At 36.5% G+C, this 23,503-nt stretch overlaps 1 protein-coding gene across 12 annotated transcripts in view; it reads right to left on the bottom strand.

Annotated features, from left to right (window-relative positions):
* WDPCP (WD repeat containing planar cell polarity effector) overlaps nucleotides 1–23,503 on the bottom strand; it is a 321,214-nt gene that overhangs the window by 172,247 nt on the left and 125,464 nt on the right. For all 12 annotated transcript variants that reach the window (XR_016229321.1, XM_051842841.3, XM_051842854.3 and 9 more), the window contains 3 exons: nucleotides 12,155–12,269; nucleotides 9,877–10,010; nucleotides 6,326–6,517 (listed from right to left, as the gene is read on the bottom strand). Coding sequence is in view for 11 of the 12 variants with exons in the window: in XM_051842841.3 (XP_051698801.3) it covers nucleotides 6,326–6,517; nucleotides 9,877–10,010; nucleotides 12,155–12,269 (441 nt within the window). In the remaining variant the exon portion in view is untranslated. The remainder of the gene's footprint in view (nucleotides 1–6,325; nucleotides 6,518–9,876; nucleotides 10,011–12,154; nucleotides 12,270–23,503) is intronic.

Raw genomic sequence — 23,503 nt, 5'->3', positions numbered from 1 at the left:
AACATGTTGAACCATGTCATGAATACACAAACAAGATGCAGACTGGGGCATGACAGTTTCAATAGATAAATGTTAAAGAAAACAAAGGGACAGATGAAGAACATAAAAATTAGAAGAGACTTAAGATACAAATTAAAATATGCTAAGATAATATTAAACTATGGCTCCTGGGAGTGCACATTTAGGAGATAAAAACTATATGAGTACACAGGAAAGTGACTGAGGTTCCTTTGGGTGGGGACAGGGTAGGGAACTAAGATTATCACAGAGCAACAGCAGTTCTTCCAAGACTTGCAAAGCCATTTTTCTTGGCTTGGTTGGTGGATGCTGAGGGGTTTCCCTTTTAATAACTAATAAAACTGTACATTTATTTTGTGTGGTTTTCTTTACATATGCTTTATTTTACAACCAGCATCCCTAAAATATAATTGTTATTTGACTGAAAGCTAACACAGTACATGTATGTCTTTGGAAGACCTATTTCCTAAATATCTTGGCTTTTCAGTTGAATGTAACTGTAATGTTCTCTGAATGCCCTTTTGTCAAATTCCACTATATCCACAGCTGATCACATTATTACAGTCAGTTACTGCTTCTGAAAATTACTGCGAAGTAGCTTTTAATTCTTAGGAGAAAAAAAAATTGTCTCCATGAGGTTATATTTCCCTCGCCCTGACAGCAGCTTTTAAAGTTTAATAGTTCCGCTAATGTGGTTTTGAATAATTTGGCCAACAAAGTCAGGTGACCTTTTGTGAATAAGGTATCATGAAATTACCATCACTCAGAAAGTTTATCAAATTCACACACCTAAAAAGTTAAAATACCTTCCCAAAGACAAAAGTTACAGAAGAATATGTCATTATCATATTACTGAGAAGCCAATGAATTAGGTAGACAAAGAGAGTAAAAACTTTGCAAAAAAGTATAAACAGTATGTAGAAATTTGGGGTCCACGCTTTGGCGCAGCGGATTAACGCCCTGGCCTGAAGTGCCAGCATCCCATATGGGTGCCGGTTCTAGTCCCAGCTGCTTCATTTCTGATCCAGCTCTCTGTTATGGCCTGGGAAAGCAGCAAAAGACGGCCCAAGTCCTTAGGCCCCTGCACCCTTGTGGGGGACGGGGTGGGGTGGGGGGGAAGCTCCTGGCTCCTAGCTTAAGATCGGCACAGCTCTGGCCGTTGCGGCCAACTGGGGAGTGAACCATTGGATGGAACTCCCCCACCCTCCCCCCGTAACTCTTTCAAATAAATAAATAAATCTTTAAAAAAAAAAAGAAACTTAAATGAAAATGACTACCATATTATATATGTTAATCCACATATACACCATCAAAACATGTTTAATAAATGTATTAATACTTTCTTCTGTACTACAACATATTTTTCAAAAATTTTTTTCTTAGACTACAAAACTTTTCTACTCTGTGCTTCTAATTAAGATAGGGACTATTATTTAGAGTTTTATGGTGTGAAATTAGACCAGCGATTTTCTAATATCCATAAAGTAAATTTAAAAATCTTTCTCCTTTGAAAGATAGATAATTCAGTCACAGGGAGCTTATTTCTATGTTTCCTTTGTTTTCTTTTTTTCAAAGTTGCTTGGTAAGCCAATTTTCTACTTAAAGTCTACTGTTAAGACTCTCATATGGTTAAGTATGTAGGCTTTATCCTTTCCATGGTCTGTTATGCAAAAAAGATGGCTTTAATTTTTTTTTTTTTTTTTTTAGTTTGCTGTAAAGCAGTAGGTCTGGACTTGGATGCACATAAGAATCATCTAAGGAACCCATAAAAGATTACTGCTGCCTCCTCCTCCTGCAGATATTCTGATGAAGCTGGTTTGGGTGGGTCCCTTTTTAAAAGCTCTGCAGGTGACTGTAATGTGTTGCCAGGCTAGGAACTATTCCTCTAGGATCCTGCCACTGTCTAAATAAAATTTTATTATCCTTTCGTGATCGAACCAGGGTGGGCAATGTTTTTTAAAAATTCTATAGCTTAATAGATCCAAGGATTACATTTCTTTTTTATGAGGCAGCTATTTTTTAACTTTGAATTTTTTGAGTTTAAGGGCATTTTTATTCTCATCAGTTCAAGAAGTTCATGAAGTCCCTAGCTGTTAGAGAAAAAATGTTAAAGGGATGTGCCTTAATACTACTTTCATAGACCTGTAGTTTTAGTTAATGATACTCTAGAAAATTTGCTATACTTCATAATGATTATGTATACATACACAAAAAGAATATTAGTTCACTAGAAACTTCTTCCAAAAGACATTACCTTTTCACATACTGAGATTTACATGAGGATCTAAAAAATAAACTTTTTCTTTAAAAATACACTTAATGGGACCAACGCTGTGGCACTGTAGGTTAAGTCTCCACCTGCAGTGCCAGCAGCCCATATGGGCACTGGCTCACGTCCCAGCTGCTCCTCTTCCAATCCAGCTCTCTGCTAACGGCCTGGGAAGTCAGTAGACGATGGCTCAAGTGCTTGGACTCCTGCACCAGCATGGAAGACCCGGAAGAAACTCCTAGCTCCTGGCTTCAGGCAGGCCCCAACAGTTGTGGCTTTTTGGAGAGTGAACCAGCAGATGGAAGGCCTCTCTCTGCTCCTCCCTCCTTTTTATATAACTCTCCCTCTCAAATAAAAATAAATAAATCTTTTTTAAAAATACACTTCTTTTATTGTTTTTGCTTCTTTTATCTTCATTTTGGTCAACACATAATAAATAATTGCATGTATTTATGGGGTCCAGTGTGATGTTTGAATTCATGTATACATTATGGTCATTATCATATCTATTACCTTAAACTTTTACCATTTGTTTGTGGTAAAAACATGCAAAACCCTTTCTTCTAGATAGTTTGAAGAATATATGCATTATTGTTAACTATGGTCACCATACGATGTAGTAGAACATCAGCACATATTGCTTTCATCTAATTTTAACTTTTTATCCTTACCTAACCTGTCTCTATCCCTCTCCTCTGCCCTCTAATCTCTCTAATTTCTGGTAACCCTCATTCTAGTCTCAGCTTCTATGTGTTAAATTTTATTAGAGTCTGTATATGAGATTATGCTGTATGTGTTTTTCTGTTCCTGGCTTATTTCATTTAACACAATGCCTTTCTAGTAGCTGAATATTATTCCTTATCTCATGTTCATGGATTAGAAAAGATTAGAAAAATTAATACTATTAAAATGTCCACAATACCCAGAATGATCTACAGATTCAATATAATTCCCTATCAAAAATCCTACACTATTCTTCATAGTATTAGAAAAAAAATAATTCTAAAATTTGTATGAAAATACCAAAGACCTCAAGCAGCAAAAATAAAGTTGGAGGCAGCACAGTACCTGACTTCAAAATATACTACAACACTATAGTAACCAAAACAGCATGGTACACACATAAAAACAGACACATATGCCAATGGAACCAGAATTGACAGCTCAGAAGTAAGTCTACATATTTACAGCTAGCTGACTTTTGACAAAGATGCCAGGAGTATACAATGGGAAAAGGGCAGTAGCTTCAATAAATGGTGCCCACGCAGAAGAGTGAAAACGAAAACTTTACAAATTTTTCCAACACATTAATTTTGAAAGATTAACTGAAAGAGACAAACCCCAAAAACAAAAGTTCTTGTCAAAAAATGAACTGTATATCAGCATATTATAATTTAAGAGACTTAATGCAATCAACAGTGAATGAAAAAATTATGCAAATATCATATACAACTTTTTAAAAATATATTCAAACATAAAGTGGAGGATTTTCTAGAAACATAAATTATAGAACAGTATTAAAGGAAAAACTACAATTCTCAAAATCTAAACAACTCTTTAAAATAAAATCAGAAAATTCTACCTTCCTTGAGAGATATACCACATCCAGACAGCTCTACAGTAAGTTTTACCAAAACTTCAAGTTTCAGATAATTATTTTTGTTACTGTTTCAGGAAGGATTAAAGGGAAAAGCTAGCCAAATCACTTTAGAGGACAAGTACAATCTTTATATCAAACCTAGAAAGGGTAATAAAGAAAGGAAAACTGTGTATCAATCTTATTTGAGCACATAGCAAAGCATGTTTAATCTTTCCTCTTTAATATCTCTTTAAGTAGAATCAATCACTCCTTTTTGGCTCCCATTGTAATTTACATACCCACAGCACCATTCACACCTTGATGCACTTAAATGTTTTCATCTATGTCTCTCACTGATAAATACTAATATCCTTATAGGAATCAACACGTTTCTTATTCATATTCCCTAGAATGAAATACAGTGCTTATACTATGGTCATGCTCAACAGCCACTGAGTGACATGGCTATTTCAGTTAGAAATACCATTAATGTGCAAATTCAGGAAGTGGGGAAAAAAATAAGGCAGCTAGCAAATTCATTTTGCTAGGTTTACATGACTTTAAGGAACTAACATAGGAAAGGCAGGTTAAGGCCAATTAACAAGGAGTTTTTAGTGATGAGACAGAGTTTAGTTTTAGGATATACTGAAGATATTTGAGCAGTCAATGGAAAATGAGATCCATGCTTCAGAATCCAGATAAGCAGTGTTTTGAGCTATCGGGGACCTGGAGCTGAACTAGCTGGTTTAAATCTATCCTTTTAAAAATAAGAAAATTAAAGCCATACAGGTTAAGTGTTCTACCCAAAGCCACACAACACAGAATTACCTAGAAACAGGCAGAAGCTTAAGGGGAGTAAACTAAAGGTTACACAGTTAGTATATGGCCTAAACAACAGGCAATTCCAGGTTTGTTCAATTGCAAAGTCCATGATCTAGATGACACAGGGCACTAAGGCAGTAGACCATATGTGTACCCTTTCAGGACAATTCTAATTTCATATTAAAGCACTCATTTCAAATCAATATAACTGGAAAAACATAAACCTACAAGCTAACTTATTTTTACTTTTATTATAATGTTGAAAAAATAACAGAATTCTAGTAAGTTTAATTATATTGAGTCATTCTGATGAAGTGTCTTACTCAATAAACTTCTACACCTCAGATCAATAAAATGGTAGACATGAATATGGAGTGAACAGGTACAGAGCACACCCTTAGCCTCACAAGATCTACAGCTAAAGCACTAAAATTATCTTATCTTACTCAGAGTAACAGAACTGGAAAATTTCTAAAACAAAAGAAACTAAAAAATCTATAGGAAATTGATGAGGATTCCAAAGGAAAATATATAAACATACATACATGTCAAAAATATTAGGACTCTTCAGTCTTAAAAGACAACATGAAAATTTATAAAATCAGAAGTCATAGGTAAGGATATAGAAAATTTAGACCTCTTAATTTCATTTCACAATACTAATTCTGGAAAATATTCCTTGAGGTATAATGGATAATAGATTTAGGGGAAAATATAGGAACATACTACTTTACCCAGGTAAAACTTAAAGTGGGTAGGAGAGAGCTTTCTTTTTAGAGTGCTAAAACAGAAAGGGAATTTTATACTCAAAGCACTGGTATAAACTAAAAATACATACAGTTTAACATATGAATGAAAGATCAAATTATTGCCAGGAATAGACAGAATGAGGTTTTTTATCCTTAATTCATAGATTAACCCTTTTGGTGCTCCTATCAGAGACAGGATACTGGACTGAGCAGTCCATCTCTACAGCCATGCTTATATAGTCTTTATATGCTTATACTCATATCTTTATCTATCTATAGATATAAGCTTTAATCTTAATCACTAAAAACTGGAAGCACATTCTTGCCCTAATGATAGTCTGGCACCACATGTCTTGCACAAAACAGGCATTTGACTAATGTTTGTTAAGTAATTGAGTGGAATTTGAAGAAGGTAATTAGTTAGACAGCTTTTAAAAGCATGAAATCATGAGCAAATATTAGTACTAATAATAATCAAAATAGTGAACAGTGAATCAGAGTTTATTTTATGAAGGTATTGCTTGACATACATATACTGACTCATTTGTCTTCATTAACTCTATTTTTTCAAAAAATGAAACTGTAGAACACAGAGGTTAGTAACCTGCTCAAGGACAGAGAATTAGAGAATGGCACGGTTAAGTTTTGAAACTGGAAGCCTGTGTTCTTAATCACTACATGACTCGAGATAGCAGTGGAATTTGTCCAGGTACCCTACAGACATGACACATTTTAGGATCTCATTTCATCTTCAATTTTCCTTTTTTGAACATTTGAAAAAAATGTTATAAGTTTAAAAAGCATTCATATTTATTTCAGAACAGAAAAGCCAATAATCCTGTTTTATCTGCACTTCATTTAAAATATATGTATTTATTTCATATTTACCTCAAGTCTTCCTTGAGCATAGCCCAGGAGCAGCAGATTGACTCTGTCCTTCTCAGAAGAAATGGGGGCCCAAGGCCAAGCATCATCGTTGACTAGTGGCCACCAGCAAACAAATATATCCTGAACACAATTGATAGCTAGATGACGTTCTGTTTTCCTGTTTACTGGGCCAGGTATTTCATAATAGGAAATCTAATAGTTAAAAAAAAGAAACAATTTTCAAAAGGTGCAAGATTCCCAAAGTATTCCAAAAATGAAGCATCAGTAAATATAGATACATGCAAGTAAATATGCATGCTAAACGTGCTTATGAAAGTCTCAGAATTTACCAAATTCTTTTGACACATATATAAAAAAGACATATGTTCAAATTCTCCCCATTTTTAGCAGAGGAGAGGAAAAGAAGAAATCTAAGTTAGGGAGGAATTGGATGCAGAAATTCCAATCAATACCAAAATGTACAGTCATGGTTGCTTGACAGCATCGACCTACACATAGGATTTAGGACCAGCTGTATTAAATGACAAGTTCAGTACTGCTGACCAAGAGTGTCTGACTGCTGTTTAAGATGTAACACGTTAACAATGACTGACAACAATAAAAGGAAAAAACAACTTGAAGCAAATATCTCTTTAAAGAATATATGAGACATATACACATATATTCTGCATAAAAGGGATAAGCCATAGCATCATGCGTAAAAGTTTATGCAGCTTCTGAGAATTCTGCTTCTCTTTCTTAGAAAGGATTTGTAGAATTTATTATTCAAACTATGTTATTTTGGAACATGGTTATTTGAAAACATAAGCACGGCACCATCTGGGTGACACATGCCAAGGAAATATAGATTGCACCGTATTTCTGCTTAAGGAATTAATGGAAGGTTGATAGCTTGGAAGAAAAAAAAAACTATCTTGCCATTGCTGGTCAGCAATAATCGAACCACTTTCTGGGGATTAAGCGCATGGCTAAGCCTACTGGACCAGACACTAGCAAAGGGCAGGGGGTCTTCTTATCAGAGAAATGCTTCTGGAGCCAGTCTCACTACATGACAGATTGCTTTCATATTCCTGTCTGCAAGGCAACAAAGGATGGCAGTAATGCGATAATGCCAGAGTGCAATGGGTGTTAAGAACCCGTTGCATTTATGTATTGTATTTAGTAAATAATCAGGCTCATCCAAATTGTGATCTCACCACTCAACCAAGGCCATTAAAATCAAGGTTAATGCTTTAATAATCCTCTGCTATTTTTTTGCAATATGGTCAAAAGAAACCTTTTTCTATTTGCATGGCCATAATATTATTGACCTCTTCATCCTCTGAATGCACATCAAAAGGAACTGAAATCAAAGTAATTACCAGTGTTGTTCTCTCATGGTAAACATTTAACTCCTTGCACTGTCCCTTCACTGGTAAATAAATTGAATTGGATTTTTAAACTATAGGCAGGGAAACTTGTTAAAGGTCAACAGTTTCAGGATATTTACTCTGAAAATTTCTTTGCCACAATTATTTCAGTCTGAAATAATTAAATTATGGCACAGCTGTAAAGAAAAGCCAAATATAACACACTCGACATGACTTCCTGTTTTAAAACCCAAGTGGGCAATGACAGACAACACAGATGTACTTTATGCTTTCAAGTGAAAATTCTTATTTTTAAGCATTGCATATCATTAATTACTTAAGAGAAATATAATGGAATTGCTATGTACTTAAAAATAAACTACATTATTTTGATGTCCAACTTGCTATGTAAGCATGTTAGAATTTTCTAGATAAGAAAACATAATTAAATGAGTGGCTGGTATTTTCAGTTCTTACATGATGCAAATCACTTATGTTTTTTGAAATTTCTTATTTCCTAGGAATTTTAATAATATCATTATTCTATTATGATAAATAAGAAAGTAAAATAAATAAGAATTTTAAATAACCTTCCAATGGACAAATGACAGTTCTGATTAAGCATTAATAACCTCTATTTTAAATATTGAACCAGAAAATGAAATTCATGGACTTTCCAAAGGGAAACAGACATGATCTTCCTAATTCCTCTAATCCAAAGGCAGAAACAGTGAGCAATTCTCTTATTTAAGGTATGAAGGACCCAAGCACTAGCTGTTTTCCACATCTTTTCACAAAAGAAATTGACATTCAGTTTCTTTTGGTTCTTATTAACAGGTAGCTACTACTGTTCAGTTGGTAAGACTTCACCATGCTACCCTAAAATGAAGAAATTAGTCATATAATATTTTATTCAAGAGCAATAATGGTACTTAGTTTAAATAGTGTGAGTTAATGCATACTAGTGCACTTTAAAGGAAAATACTATCAAATAAAAAATATTTCAAATACATCTACAGTTAGCCATTCTGGAAAATGACATCCCTTTAAGAATGCTAATATCATTTTTTTTTGACTAATTAAATTTGATATATGACTACAGCTACTTTGAAGTCAAAGAAAATCAGTATTATACAAAGCTTCTAGAAGCTTCACAATGCTGGTAAACAAACTCTGATTGTAATATATTACCACAATGAAAGCCTTACTTGATATGTTTTATTCCATTTAAAAAATCCTATTTATAATAATAGATGTTTCTACTAAATAAAGCTAAATTCTTTCAAAACCATGATCACTTTTCAATAATACATTAATAATACCAAAAGATTAGGTTAAATACTACTTTTCAAAAAAACCACCAATTTCAAACTACAAAACTCTCTGCCCTTGCCATTGATACTACAGGTATGGCTTAAGTATGCATCTTTTTTAAGGAAGCTGTATATCAGCTCTGTTCCCAGTGAACAGTGAACTGTCTCAAATCCACGTCACAGAGGCTGGATCAATCTTGCAAACACAAGTCATTGCTGAAAAGAGGCCTTGAACTGAAACAGCCTGGAAAATGTATTAGATACTCATCCTAGCAAAAAGTATGCCTTTCCAGCAGTTAAAATATAATGTGGGAAAACTTAAACACATCATTTAAAATAAAAATCCTGACTTAACAGATGTAAGATCCCTGATAAAAGAAAACAAGTTACCTGGAGTTAGTGAAGGGAAAGATACTAATATATGAAGGAGATTTCCTTTTGCATTTTCTCCAGTTATGTTTGGGGATAACTGATGGCTGGGTTCTTCCCAATTCTTGTTTATTATAAGACACTTACAAAGTTTAATAGAAAAGTATATCTTCTTTTGTTTTTTGTGAGGTAGTAAACAGAGAAGCTACATGGAGTCTTAGGAAAAATGAGAATGGTGTATAAACTACCACCAGCAAGAAAATCCCTATCCAAAGTGTAACTTGCCTCTGCTAACCTTTGACGTCCATAACCATTATCATGTGCCATTGTTACACCATGCCTCAATAGTAAGTAAAAAGACAAACTTATGAGAGGCACTCTTGGGTGAGTCAAACTTAACTCTATAACAATTCTGTTTTTTCTAAAATCCAGAAGTATTCAAGAATAATGAGCAACTCCTGTGATAACTCTAATATACACTAATAATTAACAATATGACTATATAAGTTAAAATCTCCACCTTATAATCCAGAGCTGAGAGTTTTTCCAGTCTTTTGTTTATATCAGGAGAATCCATCTTCTTGGCAAACTGAATAAAACATAGCTTGTTTTGTGCCAAAAATGATAAGATGATGAAACTGTCTGTGAGAAGAGCTAAAGAAAAAAATTTGATAATATAAAGTCAGAGTCAGATAGGAATATTTTTTCACTGAAATAATTTAAAAAGCTATTAATAAATATTAATTAAAATTGCTAAATTCTCCTAAATATCATTATGACATTTGAAGATATATTAAAGCTAGTAGGAATAAACAATAAATATCTAATCATGCATGGATTTGATAATTTTCCTATTTTCTGTGACTCCTTCAACATACATGGATGTTTGAGGACCATCATCAAATAAGATGTACTTGGAACCCACACTAGAAAATCATAAAAAAAAACTATTTCACACATGAACATAAATTTAGATCAAAAAACATTTACTCTTATTTGTGCTTAGACTTTCATTCTATGTTTATCTTACATAATTCATCTAAGAATAAAGTAAATTTATTAGGGATACCAATCTCATTTTTAAAAATTTGTCTTCAGTGAAATCTTCTTTTGAGGATATACAAGCTGAATGAAATAAACTGTACCACGCCTAATACGCATATTACTTAATGTGCAAGAATAAGAGGTTAGCAAAAATACTTCCATAGTTTCATTTCTAAAGCATAGATAATTAGTAGATAATTAATAAGGTAGATAATTAATAATCATGGTTACATGAGGGATCATATTATATAAAATTGTTGATAAAAACACAATAGGAATTTGAGAAGTGCTTTGTATTGTTCCTAGCATGAAGAAATTACTGAATGTTTTATACATTTTTCTTTATTTCCACACCACACCCCTGGCAGTGCAAGCAGTGACCAACAGTAGATCTACACAATTACAGGAGAATCTGGAGGACTGCCAAGAAATCACATTGTTATCATGATCCCATGAGAGTGTATTATTTTGGGTACAAATAAAAGAAACAAGTGAAAGAAGATAACTCAGAGACACGAATAGTGTTGGAAGTCTTCTTTTAATTCTTATAAAGGAGCATCAATATGACAAAATCATCACAGTCAATATTTCATTTGCAGTGTCAACAAAGGGGTCAACTATTAGGCATACGAAAATGGAACCTCTTCTTTAGGGAAGTTTCCTTAGCACAGTATTCCTGTAAGGAAGGGGAAATGGCATGCTTACAATCCTACCTACCCCCCGGCTTATTATTATCAGTAATGTTGCTAATTATAGCCATCCTGCAGAGTGCTTTTCTTTAAGATTATGCACTTGTATGTGATTTATTCAGAGGTAGCTAGTGAGCGCACAGCAGACTGAGGGTTTCTTTATTCTCACCTCTGTCCTTTCTACTAGACCAACCCTTTATTATTCAGTCTAAGAAACTGACCATTTTTCAATCTTTGATGATAATGTAATTTGGTTTTAGACCTTTGGGCTTTGGGTAAAAGAACAGAACCTTAAAAATTCAGGAATCCGTGCAGAATAGTGGAAAGAAAATGGGTTTTGCAGGCAGAACCTGTGTTCAAATCTCTGCTTAGTTACTGTCTGACTCTATAATGCTGGGCATGTTCCTTAGCAGCTGAGCTCAGCTTCCTTATCTACAAAAATGGAAATAAGAACCCTTGTGAAATGAAAGTTAGGATGGCACCCAGTGCAGAGCCTTTAGAGCTCAATAAATGTCAGTATGCTTCCTTTTCAATAAATGGCTTAAACTCTTTTTCTTATGTACTTTGCACCTAGCATATATTGTTAGTAGTTTCACTTAATAGAATCTGATTTATCCAGTATATTTAGCATTGAGGATTGAAACTTAGAAAACACAGCTCAAAATCTCTGAAAAGTGAGTGTATTCACAGACTTTATTTTTAAAAAAATTTCCTGTAAGAACTGAAACAACGATTTTTGTTTTTACTGGCTGCACTGGTCTATTTGTAACAGAGGACTAATTACGAAAGAATAAAAAACTATTCTATAAATATGTTCACATTCTTTTAAAGAAAGTAAAAAATTCTTAGAATATGAGCCTAATACTTGACAAGAAAATAAAAACTTTGATATTAAACATTAGTTGAAACTTGCATTGGTCCCAAGGGTTGTAAGTATGTTATTACAAGCAATTACTTGTTGTGTTTGCAAGTCCCCAGTGGTAATAATTAGTCTACCTGTTGACACAGTATTTTTCCTGTCCCACTGTTAATGTAGGCAATTGATTTGCACATGGGGGTAATTACCATCACTGATGGTGTCTGAGATGAGCTTCCCCACCAGGCTTCTGTCAATCACCACTTTCTCCAGCTGTGGCCCAGAAAGGCTTAGGGACACCAGCACACCTGAACCAAAGAGGAGCTAAAACCAGGTAAGGGGAAGAAAGGGAGGAAGATAAGCTGAGGATTAGAATCTTTTAAAAAAATCTGTCTCCAAATGTACAATTTATACAGATTATTTACACACACATCTATACTATGAAACTATATAAAGAATTTTGCTTCACTGAAAAACAATCACTGACATTCTGAATAAAATGATAGGTGACTAAATGATGCAATGTAATAAGTTCATTGATTAAAACTATACACAGAAATCTAATTTAATCCACATTCGTCAGAAGTCTAATCTTCTTAAAACTTAAAAAGGACCTGTGCAGAAATAACTGTTGTGTTTTACACTGAAAAAACGTAATGTGTTCTATTAAAATAATTTGAAAGATTACTATTTGTATCAGAAACTAAAAGAATATTTCTTGAGGTTTCAATAGTTATTACTACACATTTTAGAAGAGATGGCAGAGTTAATATTTTGATTTATTTGAAATTTAAACCCAATTTACTTCCAAAAGTAAAGATCTTGTCTAAAATATCAAAATATATGTAAATCAAGGCAATTAAGTGAAATGTTAAGTTTTAAAATCATAAATCACACCATAAATAATTTCACAAGGAAAAATAAACAAATACAGTAACACATACAGGCTTTATCAATATCAACGTACAAGCAACCACCCAACAAAAGATGATTGGATATAACCATTATAATATTATACTCCTCCTTTCCATTTGTGGCAGCATAATTCATTCATCTCCAAATGTTTAAAACTTCTGAAAGGACTATGCATATGTGTATGCTTGTTATCTATAAGATTATGAAATACCAGCATTGGAAGAAATTGCTTCACCTTCAAGGCAACAGACTCAAAGTTGATGAATCATGGAATAGCATATAGTACAAGAACAAACAAACAAACAAAAACAATTGTGAGTAAACTGATCAGGAACATGCTAGCCAAACCCAAAGACAACTAAGATTTTAGACAAAACAGGGAATCCCCCACCTACCTAGGCATCATGTCCCAGCTAGGGACAATCATCCTGTGTTAAGACGCACCTGGACATGTGTGAAGTAAGAGCAGCATGAGGTGCCAAGGTAATAGAAAGACAGACTACTGTTCCACACTGCCTAACAGGTTCCAGGCACATGAATCAGAAAAGAAATGAAGGGTCCCTTTATATGTTCCATTAGAATCTTTGTCCTGGTCACCAGAAAGCTGTTACTTGATCAAACATGCTGTTTTATTTCATTATAATGCCTCTGAAGGGGGTAGAGGAGGAGGAGGGTACTTAATCATTGTTATGAGTTTTGGGGACTAGGAAGAAAAGGCACATTTGTTCCAAGAATTTCAAAATACTTCACAAATTAATCTCTACTGAATTATATTCAACATGCAACAATTATATTCAACATGCAACAAACCTTGATGGAAAATACTGAATACTGATACCTCCCTTTTGGGGAATTCCCCCAGAGCAACATAGCATGCAGTCTTCACTTCTCAAATTCTTTCTTCTTAGGGGCTGGCGTTGTGGCACAGTAAGTTAAACCACTGCCTGCAATGCCAGCATCCCATATAGGCACCTGTTTGAGACCTGCTATTCCAGCTCTGATTCAGTTCCCTGCTATTGTGCCTATGAAACCCCCTGTACCCACATGGGAGATCCAGAAATTCCTGACTCCAGTCTTCAGCCTGGCCCAGCCCTGGCTGTTGCGGCCATTTGGTGAGTGAACCTGCAGAGCTAAGATATTACTTGCTCTCTGTCTCTTCCTCTCTGTATGTAACTCTTTCAAATAAATAAATCTTTGAAAAAAAAATTCTCTCTTCTCAGGCAACTTAAGGGTCACTTTTCATATCTAGATTTTCTCCCCTTCCTCTTTTGTTACAAACATATCTAAAAATAAAAGTTATTTTCTATTTATTTTTATCTATTAAAACCCTTTACCTGTACTTTTAAGCACCTCTTCATTACCCATTGACTACTAGCTCCTTAAATATATATTTTCTAGGCCACAATTATCTTTTCATCTTCAGTGTCCAGAACAATATCAAGCACACAGTGTGTATGCTCAATAAATGGGTAGCAGAAGAATCTTACTAACTCATCATACTATCACATTATACAATTATAAGGAAACTAGGCCTAATCTTTTTTAAATAATTATTTTATTTATTTGAAAGACTGAGTTACAGAGAGAGGTAGAGAAAGAAAGAGGTCTTTTATCCACTGGATCAATCCCAAATGGTCGCAAACAGCCAGAGCTGAGCTGATTCAAAGCCAGGAGCCAGGAGCTTCTTCCAAGCATTTGGGCCATCCTCTGCTACTCTTCCCTGGTGCGTCAGCAGGATCAGAAGTGGAGCAGCCGGGACTTGAACTGGCACCCACATGGGATGCTGGCACTGCAGGCCAGGGCTTTAACCTGCTGTGCCACAGCACTGGCCCCAGGCCTAATCTTATGCTTCCACATGACATGAATGTTTCTTCTGCAGCACCCCATCTAGCATCCAACACATACTTCAATATTTTTTATTTTTTATTTATTTATCTGACAGAGTTAGACAGTGAAAGAGAGAGAGAGAGAAAGGTCTTCCTTCCGTTGGTTCACCCCCCAAATGGCCAGTACGGCCAGCACTGCACCGATCTGAAGCCAGGAGCCAGGTGCTTCCTCCTGGTCTCCCATGCGGGCGTAGGAGCCCAAGCACTTGGGCCATCCTCCACTGCCTTCCCAGGCCACAGCAGAGAGCTGGACTGGAAGAGGAGCAACCAGGACTAGAACCTGGTGCCCATATAGGATGCCAGCGCCACAGGCGGAGGATTGACCAAGTGAGCCTCGGCGCTGGACCCATACTTGAATATTATCAGTGACCAGGAACTGACTACCTCAAAGAAAAACTATCCTATCACCAGGGCAGTTTTAAACAACTGAAGGATCACTCATTCATTTTAAAAGCTTTATTTATTTTTATTTATAAGAGAAAGCATGCTTCTATCTGCTGGTTCACTTGCCAAATGCTCACAAGAGCTGGAGCTGTGCCAGGACAAAGCCAAGAGCCCACAACTCCATCTGGGTCTCCCTTGTGAGTTGGAAGGGGTCCAACAACTTAAGTTATCATCTGCTGCCTTCCAGGGTGCACATACAGGCTGCTGGAATCAGAAGCAAAGCAGGGACTCCAACTTGGCACTCTAATATGGGATGTGGGCATCCTAAGGAATGACTTAACTTCTGTACCACAATACTTTTTCATCCTTCATTATTCAACAAAACTGAATATTGATTATATGCCAAACACTAAATTTAATGGCACAAAAATGAACCAAATATAATCCTTAAAATAGATTAAATATAATTTAATATAAAGAAACAGAGATAAAATAAATAAGTGGAATAAAGCACTGTTACACGTCCTATTAAGGAATATATACTGGGTACATTAAGGGGTATGAGAAGGTCTTGAGCTTGAGATTAAAGCTAAAGCTGCCTTCTTAGAAATTAGCACCACAGCCCCAGTTTCTCAATACCACTTATTTCAATATTCAAAGATAATACCCATGGTTAAGAGCATGGACTCTGAAATCAGAATGAAATCAGCTTTGGCTCTACTTCTTATTAGATATGTGACATTGAAGGAGTTATTTAACCTTTTTGTGCCTTCATTTTTCTCATCTGAAAACAGGGTTAATATTACCTAATTGAGGGAATGAAGATTAACTAACCTTTTAAAAACATTTTAACTAACATTTTAAAAACATTTGGAATAATGCCTGGCACATAGTGTTTGCAGTTGTTATTATTATTTAGCACCACCACCACCACCATCATCATCAAACATTCCTCATATATATGTTCTCACTATTCTATCTGGCACTCTGAACACATTCTCTTATCTTTTTAAAAAACCTTGTACCTAGGAAGGACTAAATATTAGCATGGGACACCGGGCTCCAAATGAGTTCTAATCAGCAAACAGCAGTATCTTTTTTCACCTTTCCCATTTGATACGACATCAAAAGGATATGGTACCCAAGACACTTGCAAGTTCATAATTTTTTAAAAAGATTTTATTTATTTGAAAGGCAGGCTGGCACTGTGGTTCAATAGGCTAATCCTCCGCCTGTGGCGCCGGCACCCCGGGTTCTAGTCCTGGTTGCCCCACTTCCAGTCCAGCTCTCTGCTGTGGCCTGGGAAGGCAGTGGAGGATGACCCAAGTGCTTGGGTTCCTACGCCCTGCACCTGCATGGGAGACCAGAAGTACCTGGCTCCTGGCTTCGGATCGGTGCGCTGGCCGCAGCATGCCAACTGCAGCAGCCACTGGAGGGTGAGCCAACGGTAAAGGAAGACCTTTCTCTCTGTCTCTCTCTCTCACTGTCCACTCTGCCTATCCAAAAAAAAAAAAAAAAAAAAAAATCAAGGCAGAGTTACAGAGAGGCAGAGGCGGAAGCAGAGGCAGAGAGAGATATCTTCCATCTGCTGGCTTACTCTCTAAATGCCACAACGGCCAGAGCCAGGAGCTTCTTCCCGGTATCCCACATGGGTGCATGGGCCCAAGGACTTGGGCCATCTTCCACTGCTTTCCCAGGTCATAGCAGAGAATTGGATCGGAAGAGGAGCAGCTGGGACTCGAACCGGCCCATATGGGATGCTGGCACTGCAGGCGGCAGCTTTACCCGCTACACCACAGTGCTGGCCCCCATACATTCTTTTTCATTACTTCCTGTTCTTACCTCCATTATCATGAAATAACCTGCCTCCAATAAGCAAAGTTGCTCTTTCTACACATAACCATGTGCATTGTCATGGAATTAATTCTAAAGCCCACTTTTGTAGTATGGAGAAGGAAAGTCCGGCCTGTGGAAGTAGGGTGAAAGAGGGAACAAAAGCTGGAAAGGATTAAAAGGGGAAGGTGTCAAAGAGCAGCAGGAAAGCATGCACACATCAGGCAGAAAAAAACTGATCTACACATGGAGACTGGGAAGAGATCAGGGACAATGGGTCCTGCCTGGGGAGCCTGGGAATTCCTTCAGAATCTTTCTCAAAGGATATGTGTAGTCAATTATTCATAATTCATTCATTCACCCACAAACACATGATCTAACACAGCACACCAACAAGGCACAGTTCAAGGTGCTGACAATACAGCAGTGAAGAAGAGACAGTCCTTGCTCTCCCTGTCCTCAAAGAGTTTGCAGTCCTGTGTAGACAATAAACAAACAGTATGAACATAATGTCAAATAGTGATAGGAACTATGGGTAACAAAGAAAGCACTATAAGAATGGGGATTTTAGGAGGATGCTTTTTTAGGCAGAATGACTAACAAAGAAATATAAAGACCTCTTCATGTAATGATACTTGACAAAGAATCAAATTAAGTAAAGAAAACAGCCATACAACTATCTAGAGATGGGGAATTCAGGATAGAACAAAAAGTGCAAAACTCTAAGGTCAAAATGTGCCTGGGATGAATGAAGAGAGATGGGCCATTGTTGCATGAGGGAAATGAGTGGGAGAGAAATATTCACAAAAATGAAATCACATAGGCAGCGAAGGGTCAGGTTAGGTTGGACCTTGCTGATGAGAAGCTACTGGGTTTTAAGCCGCAGAGAATTATCTGTTTTAAAGGGGATCCAGGCAAGAGTAAAAGCAAGGAGACTGTTAGGAGGCTATTGCAATGGTATAGACAAGAGAAAATGATAGCACTATGTAGGAAATGATATGTGAACAGATTTCAGATACATTTTAACGAAAATATCCACAAACTTGTTGGTAGAATGTATGTGACACTTAAGAGAAGATTCAAAAGTTTTTGGCCTGAGCAACTGGGTTGACTGAGACAAGGAATGCTAAAGGAGAGGGCAATTTAGATTGCAGAGAATAAAAAGTTGGTTTTGGACATGTTAAGTTTAAGGTATCTGTGGACACTCAGGGAAAGATACCCAGTACATAATCAAAAATGAATCTGAGGAGCCAGCACTGTGATGCATTAGGTTAGAATTCCAGCTGCGGCATCAACATCCCATGTGGACACTGGTCCAGGTCCCGACTGCTCCTCTTCCGAGTCAGCTCCTTACTAGAGGCATGGGAAGACTGTGGAAGATGACCCAAGGGCATGGGCCCTGCACCCACATGGGAGACCCGGAAGAAGCTCTTGGCTCCTGGCTTCAGATCAACTCCGCTTCAGCTCTTGCAGCCATCTGGGGAGTGAACCAGCAAACAGAAGACCTCTGTTTGTCTCTCCTTCTCTGTGTCTGTAACTGTGCCTCTCAAATACATGAATCAATATTGTTAAAAAATGAATCTGAAATTTGTGAGGGCATGCATCTGGAGATATATATTTGGGAGTCACCAGCAATATACAGGTGGTATTTAAAGTCATGGGAATGGGCAAACTATCCTTAAAACATGAGTGGAAAAAGAGAACAAGTCCACAGTCTGAATTGTGAGGCATTCCAAACTTCAGAGGTATTCAAAGACCGGGTTATCTTTTTACTGAAACTAAGTTTGGGGGCTGGCAGCGGGTTAAAGCCCTGGCCTGAAGAGCTGGCATCCCATATGGGTGCCAGTTCTAGTCCCAGCTACTCCTCTTCCAATCCAGCTCTCTGCTATGGCCTGGGATAGCAGTAGAAGATGGCCCAACTTCTTGCACCCACATGGGAGACCTGGAAGAAGCTCCTGGCTCCTGGCTTCAGACTGGCACAGCTCCGGCCATTGCAGCCATCTGAGGAGTAAACCAATGGATGGAAGACCTCTCTCTCTGTCTATAACTCTGTCTTTCAAATAAATAAAATAAATCTAAAAAAAAAAAAAAAACCTAAGTTTGGTTGTTTCTTAGGATCATTGTAAGTCTGCCACTTCAGATCTTTAAATGTCCTGAGGCCCAGAGACATTCTGATTTCAGAGTGTAAAGCCATAAAAACTAATAAACTAATTAACGCATTTCATAAAACAGCAAAGTTTCCAAGTACTACTGCCAAAGATACTCCTGCATATGGTAATAAATATAAGTAGAATTAGGGGGAAAAATGGTCTGAAACTCAGGGAAAGAATATTCCAGCTCAGACAGGAAAGAGCCAGTCTCACCTCTGCCTATTTCTCTAAAGTGATTAGTCCTTATGCCCTCCAGAATGGAAACGGCTTATGCAGAATATGGGAGGGAAAAGAAAGAAATAAGGCACTAAGATAGTGTTGCATTTTATGGCAAGAGACTGGAGGATTCTGATGGCTCAGGAAATGAAAAAGAGCAGGAAGAATGGCAAAGGAAGGCACATATGAGGCAGATCTAAGCTTGAGGAAAGCCCCTTAGGACGAACCAATGTGAAGGCTAGTAGGTCTTCCAGAAACTATCCTGACTAGATTGTTCTTCGTGAAAGAGAAAACTAAAGCAAAACTAGGAACTGAGACTTCCTTTTCTCTGACATCCCTTCAGAAGTACCTCCTTATTATTCCTGCTCTGTGTCTCCTTCCCTTATCTTTATCATTTTCTTCCGTAAGCTCCTACCAGAGTGACATGCTTTCTCTTTAAGAAACTTGGAAATGATTCTTAAGATCTTAAGGTAATTCTTCACAACGGCTTCTCTTAACCCTAGGATGTACAGTACTTGATTTGAGTACTTAACTGGAAGTGAAACGAGACTTGAATAAAAGAGAAATTTTTTCCAGATGGTATCACTAATCAAACTAAGACATAATTAACATAAAAATTTGAGTCATTTATTCAGTAGGTAAAAAAAAGAAAAAAATGTGAGTGCCTCTGGTGTGCCAGTGTATATAGAAGTAGATACATGGTGAATATAGCAGACAGGTATTGATAGAATATGTAAAAATTATGGTAGAGGACCTCATCTTAGGGAAAGATATGTTAGGATGGATGACTGCATTGTAGAAGATACAGTTTAGAATCCAACAAGAAGAAATTAACACCACACAAGTGGGAAGTACTCAAGTACTGAAGAACTAGTATAGTAAGTACTTATGAGTGAGCTTTTTTATAACAGTGACACAAACAAATCCATTGAATTCTATATTCTCATTGAGAAAAATCCCATTTAAATCCATGAGATTATTAGCATACTTGAGGAGAAATGAAAAGTAGAAGCATATAGGGTCAGTACTAAAAATCAACAATAGGTAATAGGTTCAATCCCTAACCAGCATGCAGCCAAGATTAATCCCATGTGGACATTAAATGTAATGTGGAGGCAGCAGGTAGGAGACACTATAAGCTAGAGAAGCAACAAGGTATTAGGACTCCTGGAGCGAATTCTAGGGCCTGAGCAAATATTTAAAGTATTACAGAGCCACTCTCCTGGAGGCCCAGTGAATTTGTATTATGATAGTATACAACAGACCCTAGGATGAATTCTGGAAAAACTCAGAGAACTGCAAGCAATTTTATATTAGGAATATCTACAATGAAAAGTAGGATCACTGATCATTTTAGTAGATAACCCGCTAGAAAAGAGATAAAGTGTTTTCTGTAATTTATTCCTTCACTCAGCAAATATTTTCTGACTATAGAGGGACACCACGACTGACTAATCAAATAAAGGAGAAACAAAAGTGAATGTAGTTAAGACAAATAATAATTGGCTCCCCATAAAGAACTGACTTAAAAAGAAAAAGAATTGACTTAAGGATAGTAACAGAAGGACAAGAAATGAATAGCTATTTTTCTAAATAGAAAGTTTTAACAGTGGGGTTTCCTAAAAATCTGGTTCCAAAAGATATGTGTGATGCTAATCAATATATGGAATAGATACATGTCTGAAAATCTGCCTAAGTCTACATCAATTTAAGATCTCACTTTCTTACTTATTCACATTACAGAACAAATGAAGCTACATTTTAATCCCTAATTTTAAATTGAGTTATTATATATATACTTATTATATTAAAGTATATACAATACATATTTACTATTTTATATAGTCACATAAAGGAAATGGGAACATTTCTAGAAATATTTATAATCATAGTCAAATCACAAAAAACAACATCCAAAGGTATATCTTGTATTTGTCGGTGTTTTTAAAGATCTAAAGGGATAAATAAGCAGTGGTAAGAAATAAATAGCAAGGTGTACTAGATAATATATTGCTTTCTTACAGTATTTTATAACTCACAGAACTTTTACATATGTTGTAACAAATGAAAAATACCAGTAATTAGCACACAATAACTATGCAATTTAAAAGGATAAAATAATAAAAGTTAATCCTCATATAAAATCCCAATCAGAAGGGCAAAGCAAATAACCAAAGGTATCATAATTAGTGAGAAAGTAGAGACCATGAAAGGGAAACCAAGACAGCTCTACTAATGACATTTCTATATTCTTTGCCCGTAACTGAGGAGCTAATATCCTTAACTCTCACGTCTCAGTTGACCTCCATGCAATAACCAACTGGGTTTTCACCTCTCTGGCTCTTCCTTCTAGTGGTTCTTATCTGGGGGTGCTTTTGTCTTCAAGGGGACATGTGGCAATATTTGCAGACACTGTGGTTGTCACCACCTGCATGTATTAGCCATCTCCAAGGAGTTTCACCTGAAGAGAGAGCTTGTAAATGAGTTGCTGTGAAGGTAAATGTGTTTTACATGTCTCCATCAGACAGACTGCTGGGCTCCACAAATTCTAATCAACACTTTTTTCACCTAAGGAAAAGGTAATGAGATAAGCAGTTCTCCCTCATGAATGAGGGCCTGCTTAGATATCTGAAATGGAATGGTGGGCATTGCATAGTCCAAATCAGGAGCTCAGAGGAAATCTCTGTGTGTCTTAACTATGTTCAGGACTCTGATGACTAATGCCTGTTGTCAAGAAAGAGCCCCAAGGCAAGTTTAGAGCTACCTTAGATTGATAGAAATATCCTGTTAGAACAGCTCCTTGCTTTTGTTCTTATTCTCTGATCACCAATCAGCTATCTTATCTATAATTTAGTCTCCTGAGTAATTCATCCATCAGTGGGAATGCCCCCGGCAAGTGCGCAATGTCTATGATGCCAGATATATCTTGCATTTAAAATTGATAAATTACCATACCAGTTAATAAATCAGTTGCTTCTAAGTTTGGCTATTGTGAATGTTGTTAGTACAAGAAAAAAAATGCAGATAACATAAAAGATAGATAAGTTTAATTAATCAGAAAATTTCTGCCCACATCAATGATACATGTTGAAGTGGAAAGGAAACTTTTAAAAGTTATAGATCTACGTATATTTTGCCATCCCACTTTATGAGGGAAAAAATTTAGTGTGCTATATATGCACATATGCATATAATTAGATGAATATAAGAAAATGTGAGAAAAATATGCTCAAAACTATTGCTAGTAGGTAGACTACAGACATGGGGTTAGGAACTACAATCTTATTGGGATATAGATTTTAAACGATGACATTAGGGATGATGTCTTTACTTTCTATATGTTGCTTGGTATTTTTCTATTATTTCAAAAAAATAATCTTGGAGCTGGCACTGTGGTGAAACAGGTAAAGCTGCCACAGGTAAAGCTACCACCTGCAGTGCTGGCATCCCATATAGTCACAAGTTTGAGTCCCAGCTGCTCTACTTCTGATCTAGCTCTCTGTTTGGCCTGCAAAAGCAGAAGAAGGTGGCCCAAGGCCTTGGGTACCTGCACCTGCATGAGAGACCTGGAAGAAACTCCTGGCTCCTGGCTTTGGATTGGCACAGCTCCAGTTGTTGCAGCAAATTGGAGTGTAAACCATGGGATGGAAGACCGACCGACCTCCCGACCTCCCTCTCTCTCTCTCTCTGCCTCCCCTTATCTCTCTTTGTAACTCAGACTTTCAAATAAATGAAGTCATATATATATATATATATATATTGAATTTAAAATAGATCTTAGTATAAAATAAGAGGGGGAATAAGAGAAGGAGGAGGTAGTTTCTAACTATAAAGCTGCAAAATGACATCTCAATTGTTAAGGTGATCATAATATGTGTTAAAGTGAACATATAGATAGGATTAAGTGTTAAAGAGACCATATAAATAGAATCAAGCGCCTGGTAATAACAAGACAGAATTAAAAAGGAGGGAATGTCCAACATGGGAAGCAGTCCACAACAGACTCATAGAATGACAATCACTTTAAGTAACACTCTGACCTCAGAATCAGCCCTTAAGGCATTCAGATCTGACTTAAAAGCCCATGAGAACATTTCAGGCATGGAAAGCCAAAACACTGTGGAAAAAATATCCTACATGAAGGATCTGTGTGAAAGAGACCCCAGTTGAAATA

This window comes from Oryctolagus cuniculus, chromosome 2 (assembly GCF_051225735.1).
Source record: "Oryctolagus cuniculus isolate XC-2025 breed Fujian yellow rabbit chromosome 2, ASM5122573v1, whole genome shotgun sequence".
NCBI classification, from domain to species: Eukaryota; Metazoa; Chordata; class Mammalia; order Lagomorpha; family Leporidae; genus Oryctolagus; species Oryctolagus cuniculus.
The sequence above is the reverse complement of the archived record's forward strand: the minus strand, read 5'-3'. Positions and strand labels throughout refer to the sequence as shown.